Source organism: Sinocyclocheilus grahami, unplaced genomic scaffold (genome assembly GCF_001515645.1).
Source record: "Sinocyclocheilus grahami isolate Dianchi unplaced genomic scaffold, SAMN03320097.WGS_v1.1 scaffold2167.1, whole genome shotgun sequence".
NCBI lineage: Eukaryota > Metazoa > Chordata > Actinopteri > Cypriniformes > Cyprinidae > Sinocyclocheilus > Sinocyclocheilus grahami.
Window position 1 is genome coordinate 9,453 of NW_015507346.1, and position 17,421 is coordinate 26,873.

Genomic DNA, 17,421 nt, shown 5'->3' on the forward strand with positions numbered 1-17,421 from the left:
GATATCAAAGTGTGTACGTGTGTGTGTGTGTATACTAAAAAAAGCAGCTTTATAATATACTAGTAGTGTAATGCTAATGCATTTCCAATGAGCTGAAATACAATTGAAATGTACTTGAAGTACATTAAAGCAATGCTTCAAATATACTCTTAACTGTAGTTCATGAAGTAGTAAAAGGACATTTTAAATGTATTTTAAGAAAGTGGTTCCAATTTAACACAATTTCAATATATTAAATATATTACAAATAGATTAAAATCCAACTTAAACATATCTTGAAATACACTTAATATACTTAAAGTTGTTTCAAAATAATACATTTAATATGCACTTGGTATAGTATAATTTAAATATAGTATGTCTGAAAAAGCCCAATTTAAATATATTTATTTTTCACCTGGGTCTTTCATCTTATTTAACTATAATCATGATACCGTAACTGTCGCGTCTTGCTCACTTTTCCACAAACAAACATGCATAAATAAGTGGGACTAATGAAATTCAATAATAATGGCAGAGCCTCAACATTCGATTTGCAGCGTTGCGCATTATAGTCATTTGCGCTGCAGCTGAATTGAATGACAGCTTGGGAGCAATCGTTGCTCGCTTTCTGTAGCCTATATCATTTTATTTTTACAATTTATTTTTAATGCTTTTGTAAAGGACTAACGGCCACATAGCCTATACACTGCTGAGTTTAAGGAGAGGCAATGGCATTTAACAGTCATATCTAAATATGTTCTTTTCATTTATGAAGAATTAAGTATGTAGTTTATGCACATTTGTTCAAAACAGCGTGGCAGATTGTTCACAAGATGTAGGCAAAAGTTTTTATTGTATACAGGAAGGATGCGCGTTCTTATTCTTCCGTTGCGCTGCTTGTCTATTTTTCTTTAAAGCACCAACTTAAAATGCCTATTTTGGTTTGATTGCTTATGTTACATGAGAAAATAAATAATTTTGCCTTACTGATGCAGTAGCCTATACAAGTTAAGTGCGGTTCAGGTCGCAGTCTTTATTTCAAACGGGTCGGGTCAGTTACAGAATTAAATTGGTGCTGGCTGCTGTCATATAACAGGTCGGGTGTTCTGATGTGTACTGCGGATGCAGGTTTACCTAACAGTACCGGTGCATGACTCTACTTTAAACTGCTTTGCGTCTCTCCGTCAGATAACCTCACGTATATGATGTGCCATTTACGGATAATTATGATTACGAAAACGGTTATTTATTTTTGATAATTATTATTTTATTTCAGTTAGTTTTGCAATAACTGTTGTTAGTTTCATTTCGTTTTAGTTTTTCATTTTTTTCATTTTTTTAATTTTATTTCAGTTTTCGAAAATGTTTTTTGACCGATCGTTTTCTCTTAGTTTTAGTTTTCGTTTACGAAAATAACCTTGCTCTTAACATCAGTCAGTCAAGCATTATAATATGATAATCAAGCATTATTTAATGACAGAACTTTAGTAATTAGAATTGAAACTTGATAACCATGTTTGAATGCATATTAGTCATTTTAACTAAACATTTTAACTGGACTGGTGGTGGTGCTTTTTTGGTAATTTAGTGTTTATGTAAAACAAAAAGGGAAAAAAACTAACAAAAATATTGATAAGATAATGATGGTACAAATTCTACTAATGAGAACAATATGGATTAATGAGCTGCTGTATTCATGAATATTAATCAGGTTGTGTGCGTTCGCTCGAACTGATTTGCTGAAATCAAAACAGGGACGATAATAGGTGAGCGCCAGCCAATGAGATTGCAGTTTGCGCATTAGTTCCGCCCACTACCAGAAAACCCGGCAGTTCTTATAAGCTGAAGAATTCCAAAGGAACGCCATTATTTTGACAGGAAAATACAACAAAGAATATCGTTAACATGTAGCGCGTCAATTCTCTCTCTCTCTCTGCGTGTGTGTGTGAGACAAAGCGACGGCGAGTCATGCACCTTCACACTAGAGTTTACGGTACGTCAAATACAGGTGCGCTGCGCATCCATTCAGATTAACTGGAAAATAGCACAGATCGCTTGATGGAGAGTAAAAATCTGAAGCGCTCAGTCAGAGTGTTCTGTGAGTGAAAATATATCTGTGCTAAATTTATGCTTAGCCTCCAACCTAAAATCTGAGAATTGATTAGCCAGTGGCTAATATTAGACATAATTTAGTCGCCCAGAGTAAAGGTTTAGTCGCATATGCGAGTGATTTACTCGCAATGTAGAAGGTTGAATTTGACTCTGTGTTTCCTCTGTTCACTTACTTTCATTGGTCGGCCCACTGAGTGGTCCTGTATGTTGCGTCACACAGCATTTGGGATCCCTTTTGTCCTCTGTATCTCCTGTGTTCTGGGGAAAACAATAGTGGTGTTAATGGCCTTCAAGACTACACTTCCAGGAAGTAATGCTATGAAATGGTTTGGGCCTGAACAACAACGACTCAGTGTTCTTGCCTTTACACTTATACAGGTTCTTATCTGTGTTCTTTGGTTAACAATATCTCCTCCTTTTCCCTACAAAAATATGAAATATTATCATGAAAAGATCATTGTTGAATGTCATCTACTATAATGTGTTCTACTATAGGTTTCTCTGTTGTTCTTGGTTATATTGGCATACTGGCTGTCTTGTGCTTCATTTTGGCTTTTCTGGCTCGCACACTGCCTGATAAGTTCATTGAAGCCAAATTCATCACATTCAGTATGCTCATATTTTGTGCTGTATGGATTACATTTATTACAGCTTATGTCAGTTCTCCTGGAAAATTTATTGTAGCTGTGGAGATATTTGCCATTTTAGCCTCAAGCTTTGGTTTGCTATTCTGCATATTTGCACCTAAATGTTACATCATCCTGCTCAAGCCTGAACAAAATACAAAGCAACATATGATGGGAAAAACAATCTAAATTTTGAGAAATAAAATAGCTATATTATTGCTAAATGTAATTGTTAGTACTGTCAATGTCAGCCCCCCCCCCCATATTGAAGAGGAAAAATGGCAAAAAAAAAAAAAAAACATTACCTACGATGATTACCATTTTTGCGCTGCTTCATCAGATTAGCGCAACAAAGGCCAAATCTAATTTTATTATTTGTGCAACTGCTAGTCGACAACATTAAGTCAAAAAGGCAAAATAATAAATATATGTCATAGGGAATGCAGAATACACATGATGCGTTCTCTATGTTCAATACAACATCTTCTGTCAAAAAATGGGTAATGATTTGCATTTAATAATACATTGAATTTACCAATTTATTGGTCACAAATTAATATGATCCATTGTTGAAATGCTTGCACATTTTTAACCTTGCCTATAGATCAGCAAACAACTTTGCAGGAAAATTATATGATGTTGCTATATGTTAAAAAAGTTACACCAAAAACAGCCAACAGGAATCACTCAAACTTCCATTATCCTGTCACAAATATATGTATATATTCAGTAGTATATATATATTTATGTAGTTTAATAATATGTGTGTTTGAAAGAAACTTATTTTTATTTGAGGAAAACAGGATTTTTTTTTACTGTTCCCATTAGCTAATAATAATTTTGTGTTTTACAACTTCATGACAATTAAGCACTGAAATAAAAACTTTAGTGACCTGCTATTCTTTTGTCTGTCACAGTATTTGTTCCCTTACTTTTTGTCCTTTGTTTGAAATCATTGGGTAGGGGTCAAACTGAGCATGAGGACTGGTGACATGTTGCAACCTGAAAAACAGGATGACAAACACAACTTGTACGTGCCTGGAAGCTAGGTTGAGAGGAGTCTCAACAACAACAACAAAAAAAACAACATTAATTGAGGCACAGCTGGAAGCTACACCCTAGTGGTGTTAAAACATGTTTAAATTGATTTTAAACAACAATGAACAAACAACTGATACCTACTGTTAACTCGCACCTGGACGCCGGCGCACTGAACGCTCTTTAATTAATCTTGACAAACTATACATCATTCTAAATGTCTAAGCCTCAAGCATCGACGATAGATCGCTGTTTTTCAATGGAAAGCTTATAAAGAATGTATTTGCTAAATTTGTGTAAGCAGTACACATCAAAATGCAGTACGTACCAGATTCATCGTAATAACGAGTCATAAACGCATCCACAGCTGTAAATCCCGGTTTAGTTAGAAAGGTAAGGGTCCACTGAACAATATCCCATAGAGCATTTTTAGTCCAACGAAGCAATAACATTGTAATATGGATGGTAATTCCTTTGTTTACGTCTCATTCCTTCAGGGACAGTTATTGTTTGTATCCGTAATGGAATAACTTACGCTCAAAAAAACTGCATCTTGGCAGGAAAAAGCAACATGGTTTTGTTGCATACAGTGTCACAAACAGAATAAGACCATCCACAAAAGAAAAAGTAAAAGATACACGGAATATTGTTTATTTGAATTTCTTCATTTCATTTTTCATAATTTTTTTTTTTTATTAATGCTCAATAACATAAGAACATTGTCAAGGAATTACATACAAATACATATAATAAAACAAAGAGAGAGAAAACGAAAATATTATACAAAAAACAATGAAAAACAAAAGATGACAAGACAAGGAGACACAAGAATGCATACATTACCACTATTAAAACAATAACATACAAACATTAATATACAGGGAAAGCTTTTAAATACATGTATTTTCTTTAAACATTTCTTCATAATATTTTATACATCTTTGGGATTTGTTGTTATTTATATAACTAAGAGATTTAAAAAGTGATATTAATTCAGTTTTAAAATGAGGATAGGATGGAATGTTATTGGCAAACTTTTGTTTATTAATAAAGAATTTGCCATATAAAATAAAAAAGTTAACAATATGCTCTAGGGGTCTATTTTTATCATCAATATGATAAAAAAAATAATGTCTTTTAGACTGAAAGAATAAGTAACATTGGCCGAATCGAATATATAGGAGCCAAGGTCAGACCAAAATTGCTTGGATATTGGGCAATCATAAAACAAATGTGCAAATGTCTCTTCTGATTGCTTACAAAAAGCACATGAACTGTCAATGTGCAATTTAGAAATATTAGAGTTTACAGGATATATTTTATGTACAATTTTGAAATGTATTTCTTTAGCTTTATTGGAAATACAGTATTTTCCAGGTGAAAGCCAGGCCCTTCTCCAATCTATATCTTCTACCAAAGATCTCCAATAGAACTTTCCTCTTGGAGAAATTTTTTTCTTGAATTGAAAGATTTGGCGTACATGTCTATTGGTACATTTCTTGTCTAAAAAAATCAATTCCGTCCAAGAACAAAGTAGATTGTATTGTGACTGTTCTTCTTTGATTATATAGGGAGTGGCTTTTAACAAGATGAATTAACCCAGGTGAGATTGCTTTAACCACTGTATTAAACTCTTTTGGAGGAATCGGGAAATTGTGGTAAGTCATAAATTGCTCATAAGTAAAAAGGTTACCAGAGTCATCAAGGAGAGGATACCGTTAATATTATTTTGGAACCACCTGAGGAAAAATAAAGATTTATTTCTGACAGTGATATCACTGTTATTCCATAACATATTTTCCAAATATTTGGTTGGGGGTAAAGTACCAAATGGCTATTGGATTGGCAAGACATCTTTTAAGCCAATTTATTTTTGAAAATATGTTAATCATGTCAGAGAGCACCCCTTTTTTTAATTTATGAGGTTTCTTTTTCCAAATGAATTTTGTTCTCAACAAATAAAGATAAAGATGGATATACAAAATGAGAAAGACCTTCTGCCTTTGATAGGAGGACTCTGCCATATAACGACAGGTCCCGCTGTAACCAGATATTAAGAATATTTTTAGATTTAATTATCCTAGCTGAAAAGTTTAAGTGTTGTCTTGCCAGAAGATATTTAGTAATATAAATACCTAGGTATTTCACCGTGGGCTTAACAGGAATATTTTCTATTGAATCATAATTCATATCATGGACAGGCATAATTTCACATTTTGAGAGGTTTAATTTTAAACCAGAAGCGCAAGAAAACTGGTTAATTAAATCTAAAGCCTTTGGCACATATTTTTCATCTTTTAAAAACAACGTGGTGTCGTCTGCCAACTGTGAAATATTAATTTCCCTCCCGAAAACAGAAATCCCTTTCAATTCTTGATTCTGAACAATGCTCACAGATAGCAACTCAGTAACTACTAAAAATAAAAAAGGAGAAAAAGGGAAGCCCTGCCTAACACCACGCTGTACATCAAATCTATGAAAAGTGTCAAAATGAATAACAACAGAACTCTTGATACCTTTATAAAACATTGAAATAGTATAAATAAAAGAATCCCCAAAACCAAACAATTTAAGCGATTTTAAAATAAAATGGTGTTCAATCGTGTTAAAGGCTTTGTAAAAATCAAGAAAAAGAATAAGACCTTGAGAATGCATGGAATCTGCATAATCTAACAAATCCAGGACCAATCTTATATTGTTGGATATATGACGGCCTTTTAAAAAACCAGATTGTGTTTCAGATATAACAGAATTCAGATTCAATTTTAATCTATTGGCATAAACCGAAGTCAGAATTTTATAATCTACAGTAAGAAGCATAATAGGGCGCCAATTGTCAATAGAAAGAGTGTCTTTGTTGGGTTTAGGGATGAGGGAAATAATCCCTTGTTTCATAGTTACTGTCATCTCTCTCTGAGTGATGCATTCTTTGTACATATTGAGTAAAGGGCATTTAATAATATCCCAAAAATGAGTGTAAAATTCTATGGTAAGGCCATCGATGCCCGGAGATTTCCCTTTTTCCATTGAATGGAGTGCTTTCCACACTTCATCACAATTAATATCCAAATCATTTATCATGACCATTAATAGCAGGGATAAAACACAGTATTTTATCAATAAATTTATCACAACTATTAGCATCGAAATTAGAAGAGTAAAGGTTACTATAAAATTTTGTAACAAATTTAGAAATCTGAATAGGATCTTTACAAATTACTCCATCAATATTACAGGCAGTAAGAGCTTTTTTCTTTCCATTTCTTTTTTCAAGCGCAAAGAAATAGCTAGAATTTGTTTTACCTTCTTCTAGCCACGCCAGGCTACGCTACTCGCAAGGGGGCGGAGTCCCGTTGCCGCTGCCGCGATCTGGGGCTCGTTCTGGCGGACAGACGAGAACCACTTCCAGCAGTAGCGTGGTCGGTTTGAGGGTTACAGTGATGGCAAACCCCGCAGGGAACCAACCCTCTGGGGACCATCACTCCTCTTGCTCCTTCGATCCAGTGGAGCGACCCACGGAACGCGCTGGGCCCTCTTTAAAGAATGTACCAGAGGTATCCAGTAGACCTCCCCCCGACCATATGTCGATCTCAGCCACGGAGGGAGAGCTGTCCGATGAAGATTCGGCCACGCTTCCGCCCTCCGGGATGGTGGCAAAGCCTGAATCGGATCCGGAGATGACAGCTATGCTTTCCCGGGCTGCCAAAAGGGTCGGGCTCGAGTGGAAACCTCCACCGGGTCCCGAGCCCTCAAGGCTGGATGATTGGTTTCTCAGGGTGGCTCGCGCTGGTTCTCAGCACCCCGCCCCGGTGCCTTTCTTCCCGGAAGTGCATGACGAGCTCACCAGGGCGTGGACGGCACCTTTTACTGCCAGAAACCCGGCCGGCGGGCTCCTCCTCCCTCACCACCCTCGACGGCGGTGCAGCGAAGGGGTATTCGTGATCCCCCCGGTGGAGCGGGTGGTAGCGATGCAATTGTGTACTAAGTCCGCCTCCTCCTGGTGGGGATAGCAGGTACTTCCTTCCCGGGCCTGTAGGCATTCGTCTGGTCCAACTGGCAGTGCCTATACGGCTTGTGGGGAAGCTGCTTCCGCCTTACACGCTATGGCGTTACTGCAGGTGCACCAGGCTAAGGCACTGAAGGACCTGCATGAGGGTGGTCACGATCCGGAAATTCTGAAAAAGCTCCAAACCGCTACTGACCTCGCGCTCTAAGCGACGAAGGTCACCGCGAGTTCTCTGGGTCATGCAATGTCCACGCTTGTGGTCCAGGAGCGCCATCTCTGGCTGTGTCTGGTAGACATGAGGGACACCGACAAGGTTCGGTTCCTCGATTCCCCTGTGTCCCAGACCGGCCTCTTCGGCGACGCAGTCGAGAGCTTTGCCCAGCAGTTCTCGGCTGCCCAGAAGCAGACAGAGGTGATCCGACACATCCTGCCCCGGCGGGCAGCTACTGCCTCCACCCATCCGCCGGCTGCAGCTCCCCAGCCTGCTCGTCGCCGAGGGCAGGCCCCCGCGTCCGCCCCCGCGCCACATCCCCAGCAGCCTTCAGCAAAGGGGCGTCGTGGAGCCACCTGTCCAGGCCCCCGTCCAACCTGGCGGCAAGCAGAGAAGCAAGCGGCCCTGAGACAGGCGACCCAGAGATGGAGGGATCTGCTCTTCGGGAGATGGTGAACGCACCACTCCCTCCCCCGGAGGAGGGCCGGGTGGAGAATCTTTTGTTTAATTTTTTCCCGCCATTGGCCTCACGGCCGACAGTACCCAAATTCTCGACAAAAGAGCAGTTTCCTTTATCTCTGGGTCTCAGGAGGGCATGGAGAGTTGCGGACGGACTAAAGCCGGACCTCTCTCATCCTCCTCCTTCACCAGCCGGCAGCAGAGGGCAGATCGAGAGCGTCAACAAAGGCCCTACTCATGCACCCTCTGCCAACCCGTGGAACCAGGTGAGCCATGCACCCCACACTCACACCCCTTTCCGGCCCGCTCACAAGCCGCCCGAGTTGGGTCCCTGTGTTACACCTCGCTGCCCCACTGTGGGTACGGCTGTGGTTCCGCTGGTCCCGCTTATGCGGTACTTGGTCAGCGCTACCCAGCCCGTCTCGCTGGCTTCTGCGGACCATCAGCCTCGGCTATGCGATTCAGTTCGCCCGGCGCCTGCCCAAGTTCAGCGGAGCAAGTCTTGCTAATGGCGCCGTATTGGCCCACTCAGACCTGGTTCCCCGAGCTAGTGCTCCTCGCAACAGCCCCTCCTTGGCCGATTCCTCTGAGGAAGGATCTACTGACTCAGAGACGGGGCACCGTTTGGCACCCGCATCCAGACCTTTGGAAACTCCATGTCTGGTCCCTGGACGGGACGCGGAGGTTCTAGGTGACCTACCCCAGGAGGTAGTGAACACCATCACTTCGGCAAGAGCACCGTCTATGAGACGCGCTTACGCCTTCTCGCCGAGAAGACCCCCGGAGATGCCCGATTGCGGTCGTGCTTTCCTTTCTGCAGCAAGGGCTGGAGTAAAGGCTGTCTCCCTCCACCCTCAAATTCCAGGTTGCTGCTATTGCTGCGTACCATGACCCGGTGAATGGGAAGTCGGTAGGTAAGCATGACCTCGTCATCAGGTTCCTTAGAGGGGCCAGGAGGTTGAATCCTTCCCGGCCCCCCTCTATACTCTCTTGGGACCTGTCTCTAGTGCTAAAATCACTACAGCAGGGCCCATTCAAACCTTTGCATTCAGTCCATCAAGAGGGTAGGGGACCTGCACCCATTTTCGGTCGATGATTCGTGCCTAGAGTTTGGGCCGGCTGACTCCCAGGTAATCCTGAGGCCCCGGCCCGGGTACGTGCCCAAGGTTCCCACTTCACCCTTCAAAGACCAAGTGGTGAACCTACGAGCGCTGACCCAGGAGGAGGCAGACCCAGCCCTGGCTTTGCTCTGTCCCGTCCGAGCATTAAGGTGCTACATAGACCGATGAGTCTACTTCTAAATTATCTAAGCTAACAGCGTGTGTTAAAAATGTAAAAGATTGGATGACCAATAATTTTCTCCTATTAAATTCGGATAAGAGAGATATTACTTATTGGACCAAAAGACAGTACAACGAATCTCTTGGATTACAATTTGCAACTAGACTGATGTACTGTTACTTCCTCTACAGTCAAAAATCTGGGTGTTATATTAGATAGCAACTTGTCTTTTGAAAATCATATTTCCCATGTTACAAAAACAGCATTCTTCCATCTTAGAAACATCGCCAAGTTACGAAACATGTTACCTGTTTCTGATGCAGAAAAGCTAGTTCATGCATTCATGACCTCTAGACTGGACTATTGTAATGCACTGCTAGGTGGTTGTTCTGCATCTTCAATAAACAAGCTACAGGTCGTCCAAAATGCAGCGGCTAGAGTCCTTACCAGGTCAAGAAAATATGATCATATTACCCCAGTTTTACAGTCTCTGCACTGGCTACCTATTAAGTTCCGTATCAGTTACAAAATATTATTACTTACCTATAAGGCCCTTAATGGGTTAGCTCCTGCGTACCTGACTAGTCTTCTTCCATGCTACAATCCATCATGCTCCCTAAGGTCACAGAACTCTGGACTTTTGGTGGTACCTAGGATAGCAAAGTCCACTAAAGGAGGTAGAGCTTTTTCGCATTTGGCTCCTAAAATCTGGAATAGCCTTCCTGATAACGTTCGGGGTTCAGACACACTCTCTCTGTTTAAATCTAGATTAAAGACACATCTCTTTGTCCAAGCATTCAAATAATGCATCTCATAATCTTGTACTGCAGTTATATCTGATCAAATGCACATTATTATTCTTTAGCTTGGGTTAAACAAATCAATTTTGCTTGGTTGGAACAGCAGCTACGCTAATTATGTCTCAATTTGTTTATCTGTTTCTGCGGATTTACACAAGATTCAGTCTGGATCCAGAACACCTGAGAAGAGATTACGTCAACCCCTCAGAGGACCTCAGATGATGCTATAAGTTATAAATGTTGCTATAAGTTTGATTGCATCATATAATAATTGCTGTTAATAGTGTTCATCGTCTGTTTGATTACGTCTTTAATTGATTTTTCCGTACATTTCTGCCATTTGTTCATAAACTGACAGTCGCCACTGATAAGCTACCACTAAATATGGTAGAAACTTAATTTGTTGTAAAGTTGCTTTGCAACGATTTGTATCGTGAAAAGCATTATACAAATAAACTTGAATTGAATTTAATTGAAAATGTGCAAAAAGTATGTAAATCAGATGTATGTCTTCAGTTGTTTGTAAGTAATTGTATATACTTAATTCAGATGTGGATCATTTGGATAATTTGGCTTGGTTAATATGACATGTCAAACTGTTTCCTGCAGTATGACATGCAACATTGTACCTCATATATTATAATTTCCTTGTTTAATATTAATGCATTTAGTTTTTATGATTTCATTTTATTTAAGAGATCAGGTGGAATTTTTTATTTTTTTTTATATCGGTGTTATTTGTGTACATGATTACTGAGTTTCACTATGTAGGTCAGTCTTATGCTAAGGCCATGATAGCTCTGACAGTATTGTGCTCCTCTGAATCACCATCACCAGGCAAGCATCAGCAGTTTTGATTCAGACAAAAATAATGGGCAGTCTTCGGCAAAAATCAGTGCTGCTAGCAAAAGAAATTTGTCCAGAGACGACAGAAAATTGTTTTGGTGAATATCCACCTAGCAAACACGTTAAAGAAAATTTGAATGTGCCTCTTTTCTGCCCTGTTTTGTATGTATGCAATGGTCTCAACACTACAGGGCCTTGGTTATAATTCACTGAACACAAAATTAGGGTAGTACCACATAGTAGGAGAAATGGTTTTGATGCAAAAATAAACTACAGACAAGCGACTGAGCAAACAAGCAAAAAGACCAAACAAAGAAGAATATGTATTAAGGACTGAATTGGGTAGGCTTTTCAAAGGCTTTATTAGATACAAATTAATGAAAATTATACCAAAAATTGTATATTCAAGTGTTCACATTTTTGCTACCTTCTGATAGTTTGATAACATTAGACTCTTTCAAATCAGCTTGACTCTATTCCACTCCTGCTCGACCTGACTCATGTCCTGCCCTATGAGGTCACTGGCAACGTCTACAAGAAATTATCCATATTAATTATGCCTATAAAAGAGAACATCCTGTATCAGGTCATTTCAATTTGGCAGTCACAGTTGAGCTCAATCACTGGGATGCTTATCTTTCTTTACACACTCCTGCTTTTCCATCACCTTAATGTGAAGGCGGAATTGTTTGTTTGCAGAATAATGGGTGAACCTAAGCACCCACTGTTTTCCAAGGATGGAGACATAACTATTGGAGCAATTTTGGCAATACACAGCAAATTAGCATTATCTTCATTTGAGTTTACACAAAAACCTCAGCTTCTATCATGCTCCAGGTTTGTTACATTGTCTGCCCTGATTTTTCTCAAGTTTGCAGTGTATTTAATGCAGACATCTGAAAAGCTATGGTGTTTTTGGTATGACCAACATGTGATAAAAAGTAAAAGGAAAACAAATACCTTAAAGTTTATATCTGTTTATTTGTTTAGTTGAAATTTTGCTTTCTTGTGTAATGTTTTTACAGTGTGAATCTACAAGATTTTCGGATGGTTCAAATGATGATCTTTGCCATAGACGAAATTAACAAAAATGAAATTTTGCTCCCAAATGTTTCTATTGGCTACAGAATTTATGATAGCTGTGGTTCAAGAATGGCTTCTATGAGTGCAACTATGGCACTGATGAATGGACCAGCGTTTGCAGCAGGGGAGACATGCAATGGACGGTCCTCTATACATGCAATCATAGGGGAACCACAATCTTCTGCCACAGTAATTCTGTCCAGAACAACAGGATCTTTTAAAATTCCAGTGGTAAGGCGAAATAACAGTAAATAGTTGACACTATCTCCTTGCACATTATTGTATAATTATTTCATATGTTTTTTTGGTTTTTTTCCCAGATAAGTCACTCAGCCACATGTGAATGTCTCAGTAATAGAAAATATTACCCTTCTGTCTTCAGGACTATTGCTAGTGATTATCATCAGAGCAGAGCACTTGCATACATAGTCAAATACTTTGGCTGGTCTTGGGTGGGAGCTGTGAACAGTGACAATGACTATGGAAACTACGGAATGGCCATATTTCTGAATATAACCCAGGAAGAGGGCATTTGTGTGGAGTACTCTGTGAAATTTCAGAGGACAGAGACTGAAAAACTAAAAATCGTAGTAGACACAATAAAAAAAGGCACTGCAAAAGTGATTGTTGCATTTCTTACCAGTTTTGAGATGAACAATCTACTTGATCAGCTAAGTATTCAAAACATTACAGGCCTCCAGGTGATTGGTGTGGAGGCATGGATAACAGCAAGCAGTATGATCACGCCAAACAGTTTTCGTGTACTGGGAGGGTCACTGGGGTTTGCAGTGAAAAAAAACAATATCCAAGGTTTTGCAGATTATGCTCTAAAAGCATTCTGGGAAACAGCTATTCCATGCTCACAGAACTGTTTGAATTCTCAAACTGAATTAAGTAGCAGCAGATATCATGATCTGCTTGTGCTGAAAAACTATAATGAAGATGTGCCTGAACAAAGATATGCAAGTAATGTGTACAAAGCAGTTTATGCTGTGGCTCATTCACTACACAGTCTATTCAAGTGCAAAGAAAATGAAGGGTGCAAGAAAAACTTAACAATACAACCACAACAGGTATCTTTCTATCTATCTATCTATCTGGTAAAGTGATTGCTAGAAGGAAATATAGAGAGCATGCGCCTAACCTGTTTATGTTTTAGCTGATTATCATTGTGCTAATGCCTTATTCATAACATTCTAAATCTGTATTTTTGCTAGGTGGTTGAAGCTCTGAAAAATGTCAATTTCACTGTAAAGATGGGAGATCGTGTGTGGTTTGACAGCACTGGTGCCACAGTAGCCCAATATGAAGTTGTGAACTGGCAGCAGGACTCTGATGGATCAATCCAGTTTAAACCAGTGGGATACTATGATGCCTCACTGCCTCCTGACCAGCGCTTTGTTCTCAACACTGAAAACATAATCTGGGCTGGAGGAGAGCGCGAGGTAAACAGCAATAACCTGTCTACAAAGTTTGTTTGTGGCACTAGAAATTTAAAGCAATAAAACCAAGAGATTGTCAGGCCTGATCAAATTTCTAATTTCTAATTTCTATAGCTTTCAGTATTTCATGATTCAAATAGTCTGTATGTGTATATTAGTATAATGTTTCTATGCAGAAGCCAAGGTCTGTTTGCAGTGAGAGCTGTCCTCCAGGCACTAGGAAGGCTACACAAAAAGGAAGACCTGTCTGCTGTTATGACTGTATTCCATGTGCAGAAGGAGAAATCAGTAATGAGACAGGTAATCTTCAGCCCTTATCAGTTTCAAAGAAAACTAGTTAGTTGCATCTTTTGTATTACTTTTCTTCTTATATTATTTTTCAGGGTGCAGTTTTTCTATCAAACAAGTTTAATAATAATAATAATAATAATAATAATTTCCTTTTTGTCTTATAACTATAGTGATAACAACTTCCTTTCCAGATTCAAATAACTGCAGGCAGTGTCCAGGGGAATACTGGTCTAATGCTGAGAAAAATAAATGTGTGTTAAAGACTGTAGAGTTTCTGTCTTTCACAGACGTTATGGGTTTTGTGCTGGTCTTTTTCTCACTGTTTGGAGTAGGATTAACTCTGCTGGTGGCCATCCTATTTTACAACAAGAAGGACACCCCCATAGTAAAAGCCAACAACTCAGAGCTGAGTTTCCTGCTGCTCTTCTCATTGACTCTGTGTTTTCTCTGTTCACTTACTTTCATTAGTCGACCCACTGAGTGGTCCTGTATGTTGCGTCACACAGCATTTGGGATCGCCTTTGTCCTCTGTATCTCCTGTGTTCTGGGGAAAACAATAGTGGTGTTAATGGCCTTCAAGGCTACACTTCCAGGAAGTAATGTAATGAAATGGTTTGGGCCTCTTCAACAGCGACTCAGTGTTGTTTCCTTTACACTAATACAGGTTCTTATCTGTGTGCTTTGGCTTACAATATCTCCTCCATTTCCCTATAAAAATATGAAATACTATAATGAAAAGATCATTCTTGAGTGCAGTCTAGGTTCTACTATAGGTTTCTCTGCTGTTCTTGGTTATATTGGCCTACTGGCTGTCTTGTGCTTCATTTTAGCTTTTCTGGCTCGCACACTGCCTGATAACTTCAATGAAGCCAAATTCATCACATTCAGTATGCTCATATTTTGTGCTGTATGGATCACATTTATTCCAGCTTATGTCAGTTCTCCTGGAAAATTTACTGTAGCTGTGGAGATTTTTGCCATTTTAGCCTCAAGCTTTGGGTTATTACTTTGCATATTTGCACCAAAATTTTATATCATCTTGCTTAAGCCTGAACAAAATACAAAGCAACATGTGATGGGAAAGATATAATCCATGTTCTATTGATAAATAAACTCCATTAACATGACTATTTCAAGGCTAAATTACACAACGAAACAAAGAGGACAATCTGACAGTGACATCACTGTTTGTTTGTTTTTTTAAATAGTTTTTGTTGTTGTTTTCATTGTTGCACAAATGGCTCTTGTGAAGGGCTGAAATAAAGAACGTAGTGGCCTGCTACACTTTTGGCTGTCCCTGTATTTGTTCTGTTACTTTTTTGTCCTTTGTTTGCAATCGGGGTGGGGTCAAACTAAAGTGACAGAACGAAAAAAAGCCTGAATACTGTGACAGGTTGCAACCTGAAAAGCAGGCTGACGCAAAGGCTCCAATGACTTGTTATTGCCCAGAAGCTAGGTTGAGAGGAGTCTCCACAAACATAAAATCAAAATAATAAACACTTTAATTAAAGCACAGCTGGAAGCAACACCCTATTAGTGTCAAAACATGTGAATGTTTTACTGAATGTTTTACATGTTTTACTGTTTTCAGCAACAAAATCACACCTGATGCAACTTATTGTTAAATTAGGTGTAATTATTTAATTGTTTATTTTTGGTCTGTAAAAAGTAAGGTAGAAGTCAGTCTGTGTAAAGTATATACTTTAAAAAAGGCAAAAAACTTAATTATAGCAAGCCAGACAATGAGCAGTAATATACAAAATCAGTAGTTAATATCACATGTCCTGCAGTATGATATACATTTCATATATCTATAATTTATCTAAACATTGTGTCATGTAAATGCTCTTGTAGTTAAAAATTTTTTTTTTATGGCATAATGTTTAATGTTTATGGCATAATCTTTATTTGACCCTCTAACTCTAGCACTTTCTATTCTAATTTAATTCTACTTTATCTTTTTATCTTCATTTTTATAAAAAAAAACTAACATTAACTTTCTATTTTTTTCTATTCTATCTACTTGTTTTTCTTTTTTTTGTGTGTGTGTGTGTGTGTGTGTGTATACACTGAACAAAATTATAAATGCAACACTTTTGTTTTTGCCCCCATTTTTCATGAGCTGAACTCAAAGATCTAAGACTTTTCCTAAACTGAACAAAATTATAAACACAACACTTTTGTTTTTGCCCCCATTTTTCATGAGCTGAACTCAAAGATCTAAGACTTTTTCAATGTACACAAAAGGCCTATTTCTCTCAAATATTGTTCACAAATCTGTCTAAATCTGTGTAAGTGAGCACTTCTCCTTTGCCGAGACAATCCATCCACCTCACAGGTGTGGCATATCAAGATGCTGATTAGACAGCATAATTATTACACAGGTGTGCCTTAGGCTGGCCACAATAAAAGACCACTCTAAAATGTGCGGTTTTACTGTATTGGGGGGTCCGAAAACCAGTCAGTATCTGGTGTGACCACCATTTGCCTCACGCTGGATATTGGCAGGAACTGGAACACGCTGCCATATACGCCGATCCAGAGCATCCCAAACATGCTCAATGGGTGACATGTCCGGTGAGTATGCTGGCCATGCAAGAACTGGGATGTTTTCAGCTTCCAGGAATTGTGTACAGATCCTTGCAACATGGGACCGTGCATTATCATGCTGCTACATGAGGTGATGGTCGTGGATGAATGGTACAACAATGGGCCTCAGGATCTCGTCACGGTATCTCTGTGCATTCAAAATGCCATCAATAAAATGCACCTGTGTTCGTTGTCCATAACATACGCCTGCCCATACCATAACCCCACCGCCACCATGGGCCACTCAATCCACAACGTTGACATCAGCAAACCGCTCACCCACACGACGCCATACACGCTGTCTGCCATCTGCCCTGTACAGTGAAAACCGGGATTCATCCGTGAAGAGAACACCTCTCCAAAGTGCCAGACGCCATCGAATGTGAGCATTTGCCAACTCAAGTCGGTTACGATGACGAACTGCAGTCAGGTTGAGACCCCGATGAGGACGACAAGCATGCAGATGAGCTTCCCTGAGACGGTTTCTGACAGTTTGTGCAGAAATTCTTTGGTTATGCAAACCGATTGTTGCAGCAGCTGGTGGCTGGTCTCAGACGATCTTGGAGGTGAAGATGCTGGATGTGGAGGTCCTGGGCTGGTGTGGTTACACGTGGTCTGCAGTTGTGAGGCCGGTTGGATGTACTGTCAAATTCTC

General features: G+C 39.4%; 1 protein-coding gene and 1 pseudogene across 1 annotated transcript; both read left to right on the forward strand.

Annotated features, from left to right (window-relative positions):
* Positions 1-2,909, forward strand: part of LOC107574276 (extracellular calcium-sensing receptor-like) — a 12,259-nt pseudogene extending 9,350 nt beyond the window's left edge.
* Positions 2,910-13,700: 10,791 nt separating this feature from the next.
* Positions 13,701-15,267, forward strand: LOC107574277 (extracellular calcium-sensing receptor-like). The gene is made up of 3 exons (XM_016260724.1): positions 13,701-13,871; positions 14,045-14,186; positions 14,369-15,267. The coding sequence occupies exons 1-3, from the start codon at positions 13,701-13,703 to the stop codon at positions 15,265-15,267; spliced, it is 1,212 nt and encodes a 403-aa protein (XP_016116210.1).
* The last annotated feature ends 2,154 nt before the right edge of the window (positions 15,268-17,421 follow it).

Excerpts from the sequence above, each read along its gene's own strand:
- LOC107574277 (XM_016260724.1), top strand. The coding sequence starts at position 13,701 with ATGGGAGATCGTGTGTGGTTTGACAGCACTGGTGCCACAGTAGCCCAA. Across the intron at positions 13,872-14,044 it reads ACACTGAAAACATAATCTGG|TATAATGTTTCTATGCAGAA; the intron begins GCTGGAGGAGAG and ends TGTGTATATTAG. Across the intron at positions 14,187-14,368 it reads AGAAATCAGTAATGAGACAG|ATTCAAATAACTGCAGGCAG; the intron begins GTAATCTTCAGC and ends CTTCCTTTCCAG.